This window comes from Cebus imitator, unplaced genomic scaffold (assembly GCF_001604975.1).
Source record: "Cebus imitator isolate Cc_AM_T3 unplaced genomic scaffold, Cebus_imitator-1.0 Scaffold82, whole genome shotgun sequence".
Lineage (NCBI taxonomy): Eukaryota > Metazoa > Chordata > Mammalia > Primates > Cebidae > Cebus > Cebus imitator.
Window position 1 is genome coordinate 4,361,091 of NW_016107397.1, and position 14,663 is coordinate 4,375,753.

Here is a 14,663-nt window from a genome sequence, read left to right on the forward strand (position 1 = left end):
AGAAAAGTGTTCTAATTCATTTGGAGAAGCATTCGGTCTTTCATCATTAAGCATGATTTAGATGAAGTGGGTTTTTTTTTTTTTTTATTGTAGATTCCCTTTATCAAATTGAGGAACTTTCTCTCCCTAATTTGCTGAGTTTTTATCATAAATGAGTGCTGGAAGTGCTCATTATAAAACAAAATATGGTTGTGGAAGATGAAAGAAAGTTTCAAGCATTTTGGCTTGATAGGCCAGTTCCAAGTTGGCAAAAATAATTATCTCTTTTTCTTCCTATCTATGGAATAAAAAATTAAGAGAAAAGAATTTTCATGGAATCTCATTATTTCTTCAAAATACATTCCTAGTTTTAAAAATTTTACCTACCATTTTTTTTAAATCACCACATCAAGGCACCTCTTTTTCAAGTTATCCATGTTGTAGGTGAACATAAAGACAGAGCTTGTCTGAGGCCACATACAGTCCAGCAAAGCCACCTGCTTGTCTGTCATCACTCCCTCTCTACACTGTACAGTCCTGGGGACAAGTGCTAGGTCTTCATCCTGTCTATTCCACTGGAAGACCAGGCTCCCTACCATGTGGAGAATTTGCATACAAAAGGAGACTGGGATATAGAGGCTGGAGACCACATCAGGTGGCTGGGTCTCTTGAACACTGCCCCACACACAAATACATCCCAGGATACCGGGCATCTGGGATAAATCTCTATTGAGTATCTAGCATAGGGCCTGTCACCTAGCAGACAGTCACTAAATATTTGTTAATGTGATGCCTGTTTACACATTTTCTACAACCATGGAGATCTCCACAACTGATGTAGGACAAAACGTTTCTGCTTTGAACTCTAGTCTTTAGGTCCAGTGGGATTTATGAAAAGTGCCATCTCTATAGCTAAGGATGATGAATGGAAGAGAATACGATCATTGCTGTCTCCAACCTTCACCAGTGGAAAACTCAAGGAGGTATGAAAATAACGTGAGTTTTCATTAGAAACTTAAAGAATGAAGCTGATGGGGACAGGTAGAAAGTAAGATCACCGTCCCTTTCCAAAGGTTAGTCCACTGAATTTGAGCTTGCTAAAAATGGTCTTTATGTTTATGTACAGAAAAGACATCACAAAATTCATTACAAAATGTCACTTACTGCTCCATGCTGGAGAAAGCCACGTCCTTCTGGGACTTGAGTCTGAGCATTTAACTGTGGGTGGTGTTGTGTTTTGTGCTTAGATGGTCCCTATCATTGCCCAGTATGGAGAGGTGTTGGTGAAAAACCTGAGGCGGGAAGCAGAGAAAGGCAAGCCCATCAACATGAAAGAGTAAGTAGGGGCACAGCCATGGGGTTCTGGGCCATCATTAGCCCCTCCAGCTGCCTGCCACGGAGCTAATATTGCCACTGTTGGGTTATTCCAGTGACCAGGCAAAAGGAGGGCTGTGATATTGCAACTCCCATGGGTCACCCAAGATGCGGCAACTCCCATGAGGAGGTGGGGCAGCTGGAGGTAAAGGGTCTTCTCCCCTGCGCACATGAGCCACGATTTACTTATCTGATAAACTGTCACCTTGAATATTCTGGAAGACTAAATACATACTTTAGGGGGAAAAAAGCATGATTATACTAAAGTTTTAAGTATGGAGTGTATGTGATGGTGGAAAGGGAAGGCACTTGGTATCTGTTGGTTGGCAGTGAGTAGGGTGGGAAAGTTATAATGGAGAACTTTAAATAACTTTGATCCTTTCATGGTTTTTCTGAGGATATCAGTAACATACAAAAGATTAAACATTCCCACTACTACTTTTTCCTCCAGTCTTAAAGAGAGAGGGTGCTAGAAACACCATGGGTAGGGCAAATCTATTATTTGCTGTCTACACTAGTATGTGCTTCAATTTTGCAGGAACAATGGGTGTAATCTGAGCCTGTCCTGGGCAGACTGGGGATATGTGGTCACTCTAGTATAGGAATTTCCAAATCAATTTTTGAGAGATTATTTTTAACCAGGACATTCTTGGTCATTATATTTTATAAAAATGATTCTGCCATCAAGGCAACCTCAGCTCACAAGAGCTGGGGATAGTGGAACTTTCCAAAGCTTTGGCAGGGAGTGTAGAGAATAAAGACAATATTTCTGGGAGCTCAGAACAGGATGTTGCTGTTAAATGCTGAAGAGGAATCAGCTCTGGGCATAGAGTCTGTAGTCAGACATCACCTTTCTTGAATCCACTAGGAAGAGTTAATTATTCTACTCTTGTCCTGCTAAAGCATAATGCTTACACATCTTATATCATCCACACTCAACACATGCTACTGTAGTTGTCTGATAATGGGTCTCTGTCTTTCTATGACTGGGTTCCTTGACCTCAGAGGTGAGTCTAACTCAGCTTGGTGTCTCCATCACACCTAGCGTAGGGCCAGCTGCATCACTAGCACCTGATAGCCACCTTCTGAGGGGGTGTGATAGAAGATGATTGAGTAGATAGTTCTGAAAGTCTGTGGCTCTTTGTCTTGACTGGATATGTGGGTTTCCTGTTGCATATATAGTGGAAGGATGGTAGAGTGGTGCTGATTTTAATTTTCCATGTCTTTCTCCACTCAGCATCTTTGGGGCCTACAGCATGGATGTGATCACTGGCACATCATTTGGAGTGAACATCGACTCTCTCAACAATCCAAATGACCCCTTTGTGGAAAGCACCAAGAAGCTTATAAGATTCGACTTTTCAGATCCATTCTTTCTCTCAATAAGTATGTGAACTACTATTTCCTTTTCTCTTTCTTTTAAAAATAACTGCTTTATTGAGATGTAATTCGCATACCATGTAATTCATCCACTTAAAATGTACAGTTCAATGGTTTGCAATGTGCTTGAAGATATGTGTGACCATCAACATTGTAAACCCTAAAACATTTTTGTCAATCTAGAGACCTCATACACTTTTAGCTATCAACCCCCTGCCACAAACCCTGTCATCATATGCAACACTAATCAACTTTCTGCCTCTTTATATTTATGTACAGAAAACATAAAGAGGCAGAAAGTTGCCTACTCTGGACACTTCATAGAAATGGTATTAATTTGTCAGTTTTTTTTATTCTCTGGTTCATGAATTTGTACTTTAGTCTGTATCATTTTCTTTCTTCTGCTGGCTTTAGGCTTAGTTTGCACTTCTTTGTTTACTGTGTTGTGGCATGAATGTAGATTATTGGTTTGTGATTTTTTGTTCTCCTAAGTTTAGACGTTATAGCTATAAATTTCCCTCTGAGCACTTCCTTTGCTAAATCCCATGAGTTGTTGGCCTATCACATCTTAATTTGTTTTCACCTCAAAACAGTCTCTATTTGCCCTTTGGGTTTCTACTTTGACTCATTGGTTACTTAAGAGTTTATTATTTAACTTTCACATATATGTGAGTTTCCCAATTTTTTTTCCCTTATTGATTTTAGCTTTACTCCATGATAGGTGACAGAGATATGCTATGTTATTTCTATCGTGACTACTATTTCTTGAACAGCATGATTAATTTAAGCAGCACATTATGATTTGGGTTATCCTAAGAGACTCTAGTCCAATAGATAAAGGCTAAGAAATTAGGGCATTGAATTTTGTTTCTTTCATCATTCGAAAGATGCAGAAGGGGCTGCTGATCTCACTTCTGTAGTGGTGGTCCCTATGTATAGACCTGCCCTTGCTCAGCCACTGGCCTGGAAGATGGGCAAAAGTCATAGAAGGAATGGCTTCCAGTTGACAACCTTGATGTCTTTTACTCTTCTGATTGGTAGAGAAAATTAGAATTGCTCTGGTAAATTTTGCATGTTCACAATGGTTTCTTTTCTGTTGTTTCGTTTTTCCTACAGCAATCTTTCCATTCCTTACCCCAATTCTTGAAGCATTAAATATTTCTATGTTTCCAAGAGATTCTACAAGTTTTTTAAGAGAATCTGTAAAAAGGATAAAAGAAAGTCGCCTCAAAGATACACATAAGGTAAAATCTGGTGGTAGTTACAGGAGGATGTTTATTTTTTCATAATTTGTTAGATAATATACATATGATTGGTGCACTTACCTATATGTTTTAAAAGAAAGATTTTAAGATAGAGAGTAATTATGTTTAGAGCAGGAGAATTCATTTGGTAGGAATGCAGAAGGTGTAGTTTGGGGAAGGAGATATGAGAATGAGTCAGAGACAGCACTTAAAATTTGTTATCAGGCGCAACAATTAGTATGCCATGGCATAAATACTATTGAGATAAAATTTTACCACTTCACTTCCCTTCAATAAATTGTCAAAGGATAAACATTACTGTTTGGAAATATATTTTACTGGTATTATACTTTCCCCAGATCATAGATTGGTAAAGAGTCATTTCAAATACAAGCCTGTTATTTTACACATTCTGCAATGAAAGGCCCTATCAGGCTACCTGCTGAAGTATAGTGTGTGTTACATCTGAGCCCTCTCACAACCTGAAGTGAACAGAGGTCTTCTCTGGGAACTGAGGCTGTAAAGCTGGCTAACTCAACTTTGCTTTTATGAGCCCTAGAGGCCAGCCAAAGGATGTCTACAGGTCATGGAGGCAGGACTGGATAACCCAGGTGTCAATGAAGATTGTATAGAGTTTGGGAATGTTGGAGTATTTGAAGATGCTCCCACCAAAGCTGCTAAGTTCTGGAAATGTCAGGAGGTTAATCTTTGTGGACATTGGAAAGAAGACAAGAATAAAAGGTCCAGGACTTCTTTATGGGTACCAGTTATGCCCACAGAAAGAGCTAGCAACTCTTTGGCCGGGAAGCTGTGTCCAAAAGACAGAGGACTGAGGATCAGGAAGGAGCAAAGACCAAAAAGCAATTGAACATGATAGCCAGATTTGTTTCAGGAAAACATCCTGCTTTCCAAGGATTTAGATGGATATTTTTTTCACTGGTGACTCAGGCAACACCCATCAGATTTCTGGTCTTCAAGGGGCCATATTCTCAGAAGGGAGGTTGAGGACGGCACTTCTGATTTACTTCTGACTTCATGAGTCAATTTCTGTCAAGGTAATGTCTCTTTTTGCTTCTAGCACCGAGTGGATTTCCTTCAGCTGATGATTGACTCCCAGAATTCGAAAGAAACTGAGTCCCACAAAGGTAACCAAAGAGTGCTTCCGGGGGCTACTGGTGGGGCACTAAGAGGGAGGTCCTTGTTCCGAAAATGTGCAGGAAGTATTCGAGGAAGATGAGAATTTCTGCCACATAGCAGAACGACACATGTTTGGATGTATAAATGGTAGCAAAGGCACTTTCTAGAGGCATACAGGCATAGATAGCCATGTTCTAAGCTTGAAGGGCAACCCTAAGCAAACCCGGCATGCCATAAAGTCAGTGGTCTGTGGATCACCTACATTAGATCAAATGCCCGTTCTCAGTCTCCTCCAGATCCACTGAAACAAAACTTCTGCCTGGAAATTTATTAGGTTGCTGCAAAAGTAATTGTGGTTTTTGTCATGACTTTTAATGGCCAAAACTGCAATTACTTTTACAGCAACCTAATACATCTAACATCCAGTCAGGAGACACGCTGTCCAAATAAGGGTGATTTTAACTGGCAGTACTTGCTGAAAGTGTGTTCACAAAGTTAATCTACTGCAAAGTTATTTTTTTCCCTTTCGAATGGATAAGTAATTTGTAGGGGAAATCTCTGAGACCAAGTAAATATCCTCTTTGTCTTTAATCTTTCACCTAGTTTTACAACCCATGTATGGTTTTTACTAAAGTCATTATTATAATGACAGTGGCAAAATGATGACCATGGTCAATTTCAAGCCACCAAGATTTGGCAACCATCTCACAAAATTCCCAAATATTTACCCATTGGTTCTAGAAAGCAGGACTGGGGTAACTCTAGTAGTCTGCTTTAAATATGTCCATGTCTACATCTACTTCTGTCTGTCTATCATCTATCAATTATGTGTCCATCTATCATCTATCTACTTATCTATTCTCTATCATATATCATCTATCTATCTATTAATCTATCTCAATACAACTTGCTGTGATAAAGGAAATAGTCTACTGTTTCATATAGAAATCACTAGACACATATGGCTATTGAGCACTGGACATGTGGCTAGTGCCACTGAAGAACAATTTTAAATGGTATTTAAGTTTAATTGAATGAAATTTGATTTTAAATAGCCACATGTGGATAGAGGCTACCTTACTGGACAGGAGAGCTCTAAACTTTGAGCTTATGGTTCAATTCCACATCAGTATCATCAGGTACATGGTAACTGAATACAATTATTAGATAGTTGAATTTATCCATGACTACATCACAGAAATCTTCACTGGTAAATCACAGCTCTGTCGACCTTTCTCACACTCATTTCATATTGGTTTTGGTTGTGAATTACATGGTTGGAGCAGGCACCATATTTATTTCTGTGTTCCAGGTCTCTAAGGTCCTAATCCAGTCCTGATCAATTAGATGAGTGATGGAGCATCCTGAGCTTCTCTCAGGAGAAAAATCAAGAGGGGGGCCAACTTGTAATCATAGGAGCTTATGCTCTTTTAATGCCATTCATCAGACTACAATCAGTCACCAATCATATAGCTTTTTGTCCATCTCTAGTTCCTGTACATCATGAGATGGCAAATTCTGAAACCTGTAGCGTGGCTCTATCACCTAACACCTCTCAAAGATATAATTCATGCTTCTCAAGCTAGGCTATGCAAACAAATCACTATATCTTGTGAAAGTTCAGATTTTGAATCAGTAGTTCAAGGGTGGGGTTTGAGATTTTGCATTTCTAATAAACTCCCAGATGCTTCTGAACTGTGGACCACACTTTGAGTAGCTAGAGGTGGTCTGTAGTCCAATATTGGTCCCTTAAATTCCCTCACACATATCTACAGGAAAGGTCCTTTAATTTTCCCTATATTTAACCATTAATGTTACAAATTCCCTCAAAGTTTGTCAAGGTATATTGTAGCTAAAATAAATTACATTTTTCTTCGGGGAGAAGACTACCCCATATTAATTTACAATAAAGTACTTTTAGGATCATTCAAGAAGCACACCCATAACACTGAGTAGGTTATGTAGAAACACTCTATCTGAAAATTACCCAGCTGTGCAGGTGGCTGGGATGGCATGAGGAGGAGTGGATGGCCCACATTCTTGTATGCCTTGGGGAAAACTGGATGAAAATGATTTGCCTTGTTCTGGCTCTGTAAGATACACATCAGAGTGAAACTATCCCCAGTGTGACTCTGAATTGCTTTTCTGTTTTTTCCCCTAGGGATTTGAGGGCTTCACTTAGATTTCTCTTCATCTAAACTGTGATGCCTTCCATTGATCTGATTTACTTAAAATGTCTTTCCTCTCCTTTCAGCTCTGTCTGATCTGGAGCTCGTGGCCCAATCAATTATCTTCATTTTTGCTGGGTATGAAACCACCAGCAGTACTCTTTCCTTCATTATGTATGAACTGGCCACTCACCCTGATGTCCAGCAGAAACTGCAGGAGGAAATTGATGCAGTTTTACCCAACAAGGTGAGTGGATGATACATAGAAAAGGAGGGAGGAGGTGAAGCCTCAGTAAAAATGCCTCCTCACCACTTCCCAGGAGAATTTTTATAAAAAGCGTAATTAGTGATTCTTTCACTGACACTATGTAGGAAGGCTCTGAGGGGAAAACGAGGGGAGAAACATAGGGAATGGTTGCGATTGGCAGATTTATAAGATCTTTGTAAAACAGTGCTGGCCCTGGTTCATGTGCTTCCTGTTACCACAATAACGCTAAGTTAAAAACATCCAAAAACCTCAGTGGCATCCAACAACAGGCAGTTGTTGCTCACACATCTGCATGGTGAGCTCTGCTGATATTGGCAGGACATGCTCGGGTCTGGCTGAGGTCTGACAGAGCTTGGCCCTGGGTGTTCTGCACAGGCTGACTCAGCTCTACCCTACACCTGTCTCATGTTCCAGTAAGGTAGCTACTGGTGAAGAAGCCAAGCTAGGAACCAGGATATCTGAATCCTGAGCTAAACTCTTAACCTATATAATATTGCCTTCCAAATATAACACCAAGTACAAGGTGCATATCACCCACACTGTTTTCAGGCCTCTGCCAAAACTGGGATTCTTTGTGGTATGAAGAAACCTAGCTTCTGGGGCTGGCCCTATGGTGGCAGTGAGGTGAACACAAAGGGATAGAGATTACAGTCCAGCCCTGAAGCAACAACTAGGAGACTGTTTCAACAAATGAGGACAGGGCTGTTCCAGCCTCTTTATAACTTTCACTAGCATTGAAATTGTGTGCTCTGGTAATATCCAACCAGAACCTTCTTTTATCATATTTGGGATAAAAAGGGACTAGTTTATTCTCAAATTATTGACAGAGATTTTATATAATATAGTGTTTCTCTCCACATTTATTTATAGAACAAAAGTCCTGCTTTTTTTTTTGTACACACACACATATATAATACAAATCCTGCTTTGTAACTCTTGTTGTTTGTATATATAACAAAAAGTTACCATGCAGGACTTTGCAACCAATAATCCTTGTGTGGCACAGAGAATTTGCTTCTTTTATCTGTTTTTACTTTTCTGGTTACAGGCATGTGACTTCTTTTTTGAAAGGTGACAGTCACTTTATCACATTTTATTTGATGCTAGTGGTCATAGCCTATTAGTCACATCTATTTCCATGAGAAAGAAAAACCACTATACAGTTATGCTAAAGATTTTAGTACCTGGGGTGAGATGGTCCTGAATGTCTCTCACCTTCATTACTCCTCCACATATCTCAGTGGCCATTCAGCACATCAATGGGCATGACAGTTATTAAAATACTTTATGAATGCTACAATCCTTTACCAGTATGAGTTAGTCTCTGAAGCTCCTAACACTTCAGTAGTACTACATGGAGTGAGTTAAAAGTTAATTCAAATTATCAATGTATCCAAATCTGTTTCTTTCTTTCCAGGCACCAGCCACCTATGACACCGTGCTACAGATGGAGTATCTTGACATGGTGGTGAATGAAACACTCAGATTATTCCCACTTGCTATGAGACTTGAGAGGGTCTGCAAGAAAGATGTTGAAATCAACGGGATGTTCATTCCCAAAGGGGTAGTGGTGATGATTCCAAGCTATGCTCTTCACTATGACCCAAAGTACTGGACAGAGCCTGAGAAGTTCCTCCCTGAAAGGTACAAGGCCCCTGGGAAGGGAGCCCTCCCTGAACCAGACTGGTTCAAGCATATTCTGCCTGTCTTAATCTACAGGACACTCATGTGGTTGTACAATCATTTGCTTGTCTTTTTTAAAAGTTTTTTTTTTAATCATCAAATTGATCACTGTCACACTTTACAAACCATAGACTAGAAAAAAGAAAGCTATAGCTACCCACAGTCCCAACAACTTAAGATAAAGGTCATCAATTATGTCCTTATGGGTCATAAGTCTCCAAAATATATGGACTCTTTTAAAACACATGATCATAATGCTATTATTATTTATCCCCCAAATGAATATTTTTTCTTAATATAATCAAATATTTAGGAATCAAATTTGAATAAAACATTTTTTATTGGATCTAATATTCAAAGAATTTATAGCTTAGTGGAACAGACAAAGCAGCAATGATACTGCTGTACATCAGTACAGTAGCATCATATGGCCATGTAAATTATCTGACTTAAGCTATTCTATGGAGGAGTGGGGGAGAAAGAAGGAGAAACAGGGAGAAATGGAGAGAACAAGAAGGAGGGATAAGACAAGGTAGGGAGGAGAATTAGAAAAACAAGAGAGGAGAGAAGGAAAGTGCAAAATAACAATTTTGAAATAGGGCAAGACAATTTCCCCTTCTCCTTCCGCATGAACAACATAAGTGTGATTTGAGGCAGGAACCTACTTTTCCATCAATCAGTCTCATCACTTATTTGCCTTTTATAGTGTCAATAAATCACCACCATGAATATAATTTTAGTGTTTAGAAATAAATATTCTTGGCTGGGCATGGTGGCTCATGCCTGTGAGCCAACACTTTGGGAGGCTGAGGCAGGTGGATATTGGTCAAGGTCAAGATATTGAGACCATCCTGGCCAACATGGTGAAACCCCATCTCTACTAAAAATATACAAATTAGCCGGGTGTGGTGGTGGACGCCTGTAGTCCCAGCTATGCGAGAGACTGAGGCAGGAGAATCACTTAAACCTGGGAGGCGGAGGTTGCAGTGAGCCAAGATTGTGCCATTGTACTTCAGCCTGGGCAACAGAGTGAGACTCCATCTCAAAAAGAAAGAAAGAAAGAAAGATTCTATGCAACACCATTTATCTCAACAAGACTGAAAGCTCCTATAGTGTAAGGAGAGTAGAAAGGATCTGTAGCTTACAATTCTCATAGCAAAATAAGCGTAGCAGGATTTCAATGACCAGCCCACAAAAGTATCCTGTATACTACTAGTTGAGGGGTGGGCCCTAAGTAAGAAACCCTAACATGTAACTCTTTGGGGTATTATGTCATTAACTTTTTAATCTACCAATCTGGAACTAGGTTCAGTAAGAATAACAAGGACAACATAGATCCTTACATATACACACCCTTCGGAACTGGACCCAGAAACTGCATTGGCATGAGGTTTGCTCTCATGAACATGAAACTTGCTCTAATCAGAGTCCTTCAGAACTTCTCCTTCAAACCTTGTAAAGAAACACAGGTAAGTCAATTTTTGTATAAATAGTGTTTTATTAATTATTATTTTAACTGAATGGTCTATATATTTTAAAAAGAATATGCTCATTTAATCTTTTAATAATTTCTTCTATGGGCCAAAGAACATATTTGGACTCATCTATGATTTTTAAGGTTTCTCATGTGAAGCCAAGGTTGAGAATGACTAATTTAAGCATTTCTGGTAGATATGAAGGACTACCACAGTCCAAGACCATCCTTACTGACCTCACCTTCCAGATGCCTAGCTCCATCCAACTGGGCTACTTTTCAACCCAGTTATAACTCTATTAATGTTCTTTCCTCTTTCTTCCTCATTCTGTTCTTATCTTTCAAGTCATAGTTCAATTCCCAAGCCCTTCCGAAGTGTCTTTTCCACCTAGTCCAGGATCCATTTACTCCTCTGCTCTGTTATTGGTTACTGGAGGCTATTATCATATAATTTCATAATTTGCTATTAAATCACTGAGTTTTGTTCTCTATATTTTCTCTGTATCTAAGAATATCTTCCTTCCTCCATTAACACTATCCTCTCATTTTACTCCTTTTAAAATATCCCAGTGGTGCCTTACAAGAGACTTTATCTAATGCAAGCATTTGGTAAATATTTAAGGAGTGATGTGCAGTCAATTGACTTGCATACAAACATTAAGCTATTTAATGTAAACATTAAGCTATTTAATGTGAACATTTAACAAATGACATTCATGTATATATGTGTGTGTGCACATGTGCATGTGCATGTCTGTCTGCAGGGAAATATATTCATGCCTTTTGAAATTTTTTAAATAATAAGGTTTTATATTTATAGAAAGATTAGGAATCTTTTCCCTGAAGAAGTTAAAGAACAGATGTCATTGATTCATATTAAGCAAGACCCTATCAATCTTATTTCTAGGTCTCATGTATTTATTATGCAACTCTGCCCCTTAAGTAAGCTTTCTACATAGGAGAGGAAGAAGATAGAGATGGTTTCCATATTTCCATATTCCATATTATTTATAGCTTCATGTCAGCTGTGTAGCTATCCTATATGTATGCTTAGACAGGGGACTCAGCCCTGAGAAAAAGTGGTCCTCTGGCACACCTGGGATGGGGAAGTACTCCCTGGTAAGCTTCCAAGCTGGCACTTCTTGATCTCCATGGCAGTTTTCTTGCCCATTACTCTGTGGAGATCAGAATATCACTCTGTTGTGTCCCCTCAATACTGAAGGAGTGTCTCAGTAAGAAAGAATGGGGCAGAAGAAAAAAAAGCGGGGGGGGGCCTACAAGTTGAGTCGAAATACTATAGGAATTGAGGAGTTCCCCACTTGCACTACCCTTAGAAGCCAAGGGGAGATGTGAAAAAAATAAAATGATAATGCTTACTGAAGGTGTCTTCCCATCTTTACACTGGATGGGTTCAACTGGGAGGAATTACTGGACTCTGGAAGTTGAAGACTGTCCACATAATTGCAATGTACAATAGCTACTCATGATCACCTTGAAAGTTTCAACATACACAAAATTAACTTTATATGACTCTTCAAAAATAGTTTGCCATCACACCTAATAATCTGGTTTAAATTTTAAAAACTCATCCATTTTACTTACAATTTAAATCCAAAAGAACACAGGTTCCCATGAATTTGTCTCAAGCCTGGCACAGAATAGGTGCTCCATAAATATTTTGTTAAATGATAGATGATGAATGGTCTCACTATCCAGTCTTCACACATTATAGAGTAAGTATAAAGAATCCAAGATTTATAGTGCTGAAAGTAGTTTTCATATGTTCACAAAGCATTATTGTCATTAATGCATTTTTTTTTACTTTGATGCTATACTTTCTACTTTTGCTTTATTTAATGCTTCTCAATATGCTTGTTTAACTGTTGCAGATCCCCCTGAAATTACGCTTAGGAGGACTTCTTCAAACAGAAAAACCCATTGTTCTAAAGGTTGAGCCAAGGGATGGGACTGTAAGTGGAGCCTGAATTTCCCTAAGGACTTCTGCTTTGCTCTTGAAGAAAGCTGTGCCTCAGAACATCAGAGATCTCAAATTACTTTCTCAATAGAACCTTGAAATAAAGATGGGCTTAATCTAATGTACTGCATAAATAACTGGGGATTATGTACATGCATTGAGCTATCTCACTGACTGTGTAGAGTGTTACAGTTGGTAATATAAAGGAGGTGACCTAGATTTGGCTTCTCTGCTTCTCATAGGACTATCTCCATCACCCCCCCCACCCCCGCTTAGCACCATTAACTCCTTCTGCACTCTAAGAGAATAAACATTTCTCAATAATTTCATCCACAATTATTAATGAAAATAAGAATTATTTTTATGGCTCTAACAGTGATATTTATATGAGATGTTTTATCAGGAGTATTCTATGAAAAGTTTTATATTAAGCAAATAAATAAAAATCTCTTTACAAAAGTATTATTGCATGCTTTCCTGCACATTAAGGAGAAATCTATAGAAGTGAATAACTGAGAACCAACAAGTAAATATTTTTGATCATTGTAACCACTGTTGGTGTGGGGCCTTTGTCAGAACTCCAATTTGATTACTAACATAGGTGAGAGTTAATCCACTGTGTCTTTGCCCATTATTTAGAAAGAACATTCACAGTTTAATTATGCCTTTTTTGACTGGGCACAGTGGCTCACACCTGTAATCCCAGCACTTTGAACACCTGAAGTCAGGAGTTCAGGACCAGCCTGGGCAAAATGGTGAAACCCATGTCTACTAAAAATATAAAAATAATTAACTGTGTGTGGTGGCATGTGCCTGTAATCTCAGCGACCCAGGAGGCTGAGGCAGGAGAATCAATCACTTGAACCTGGGAGGTGGAGGTTGCAGTGAGCTGAGATTGCAGCACTGCACTCCAGCTTGGGTGAGTGAGACTCCATTTCAAAATATATTTTGTAACATACAACTGAATCTCTTACTATATTATTAGTTTTTTTTTTCTTTTTTTCTTTTTTTTTTGAGACAGAGTTTCACTCTTGTTACCCAGGCTGGAGTGCAATGGCCCAATCTCAGCTCACCGCAACCTCCGCCTCCTGGGTTCAGGCAATTCTCCTGCCTCAGCCTCCTGAGTAGCTGGGATTACAGGCGCGTGCCACCACGCCCAGCTAATTTTTTGTATTTTTAGTAGAGACGGGGTGTCACCATGTTGACCAGGATGGTCTCGATCTCTTGACCTCATGATCCACCCACCTCGGCCTCCCAAAGTGCTGGGATTACAGGCTGGAGCCACCGCGCCCGGCCATATTATTAGTTTTGAGTTAATGTTTTCAGCCCATCTCCCCTGATATTTCTGGGAGAAGGAAACATGTTTTCTTACACCTCTTGCATTCCATCCTCAACTCCTGTCTTAATACAATGAACACTTAATAAAAAAGAGTCAGTTGGTCAATTGACTGGGCAACAAGGCTAAAAGCATTCATTCCCTTTCTTTTCCTATTCCTTCCTTTACTTTCCCTTTCTGAAAATTTAGTCCTAAAGCCACTAGGTGGGTGGCAGCCAGACGGTGGCCACACATTAAGGTAGAGAAGAGAGAGTCACGGTGTCTCCAAGTCAGAAACCAAGTAGGGTGAGGACCAAGTAGATGTTCTTGTGGAGAGACAGCCTGGCCAGGGCATGGGAGTCCAAGCAAGCAGAGAAGGGGTCCACACAGAGGGGTGGCCAGCAACAGCTAGAGCCTAAACAGGGCCTACAGAACCCAAGCGAGGAGAGAAAGGCATCTATAAGTGGGAGGGGATGGGTAAGAGTTGGCTCCATAAAGGGGATTGATCAAATAAGTAAATATATTAAGGATGATGGAAGCCAGGCTTCTCAACTTTGCAAAAGGGAGTCATGGATTCAGAAAGGGAGAAAACTAGCATGAATCCTATGAAATTAGATCGAAATGAATGTATCCGTGTATATTCATATCCTTCTAGATAGATAAAAG

At 39.5% G+C, this 14,663-nt stretch overlaps 1 protein-coding gene across 1 annotated transcript in view; it reads left to right on the forward strand.

Moving 5' to 3' along the window:
- The window catches only part of CYP3A4 (cytochrome P450 family 3 subfamily A member 4), a 23,973-nt gene extending 10,836 nt beyond the window's left edge, over positions 1-13,137 (forward strand). The window contains exons 5-13 of the mRNA XM_017533658.1: positions 849-962; positions 1,227-1,315; positions 2,591-2,739; positions 3,850-3,977; positions 5,056-5,122; positions 7,369-7,529; positions 8,968-9,194; positions 10,540-10,702; positions 12,597-13,137. Of these exons, the coding sequence (XP_017389147.1) occupies positions 849-962; positions 1,227-1,315; positions 2,591-2,739; positions 3,850-3,977; positions 5,056-5,122; positions 7,369-7,529; positions 8,968-9,194; positions 10,540-10,702; positions 12,597-12,692 (1,194 nt within the window). The 3' untranslated portion in view covers positions 12,693-13,137. The remainder of the gene's footprint in view (positions 1-848; positions 963-1,226; positions 1,316-2,590; positions 2,740-3,849; positions 3,978-5,055; positions 5,123-7,368; positions 7,530-8,967; positions 9,195-10,539; positions 10,703-12,596) is intronic.
- The last annotated feature ends 1,526 nt before the right edge of the window (positions 13,138-14,663 follow it).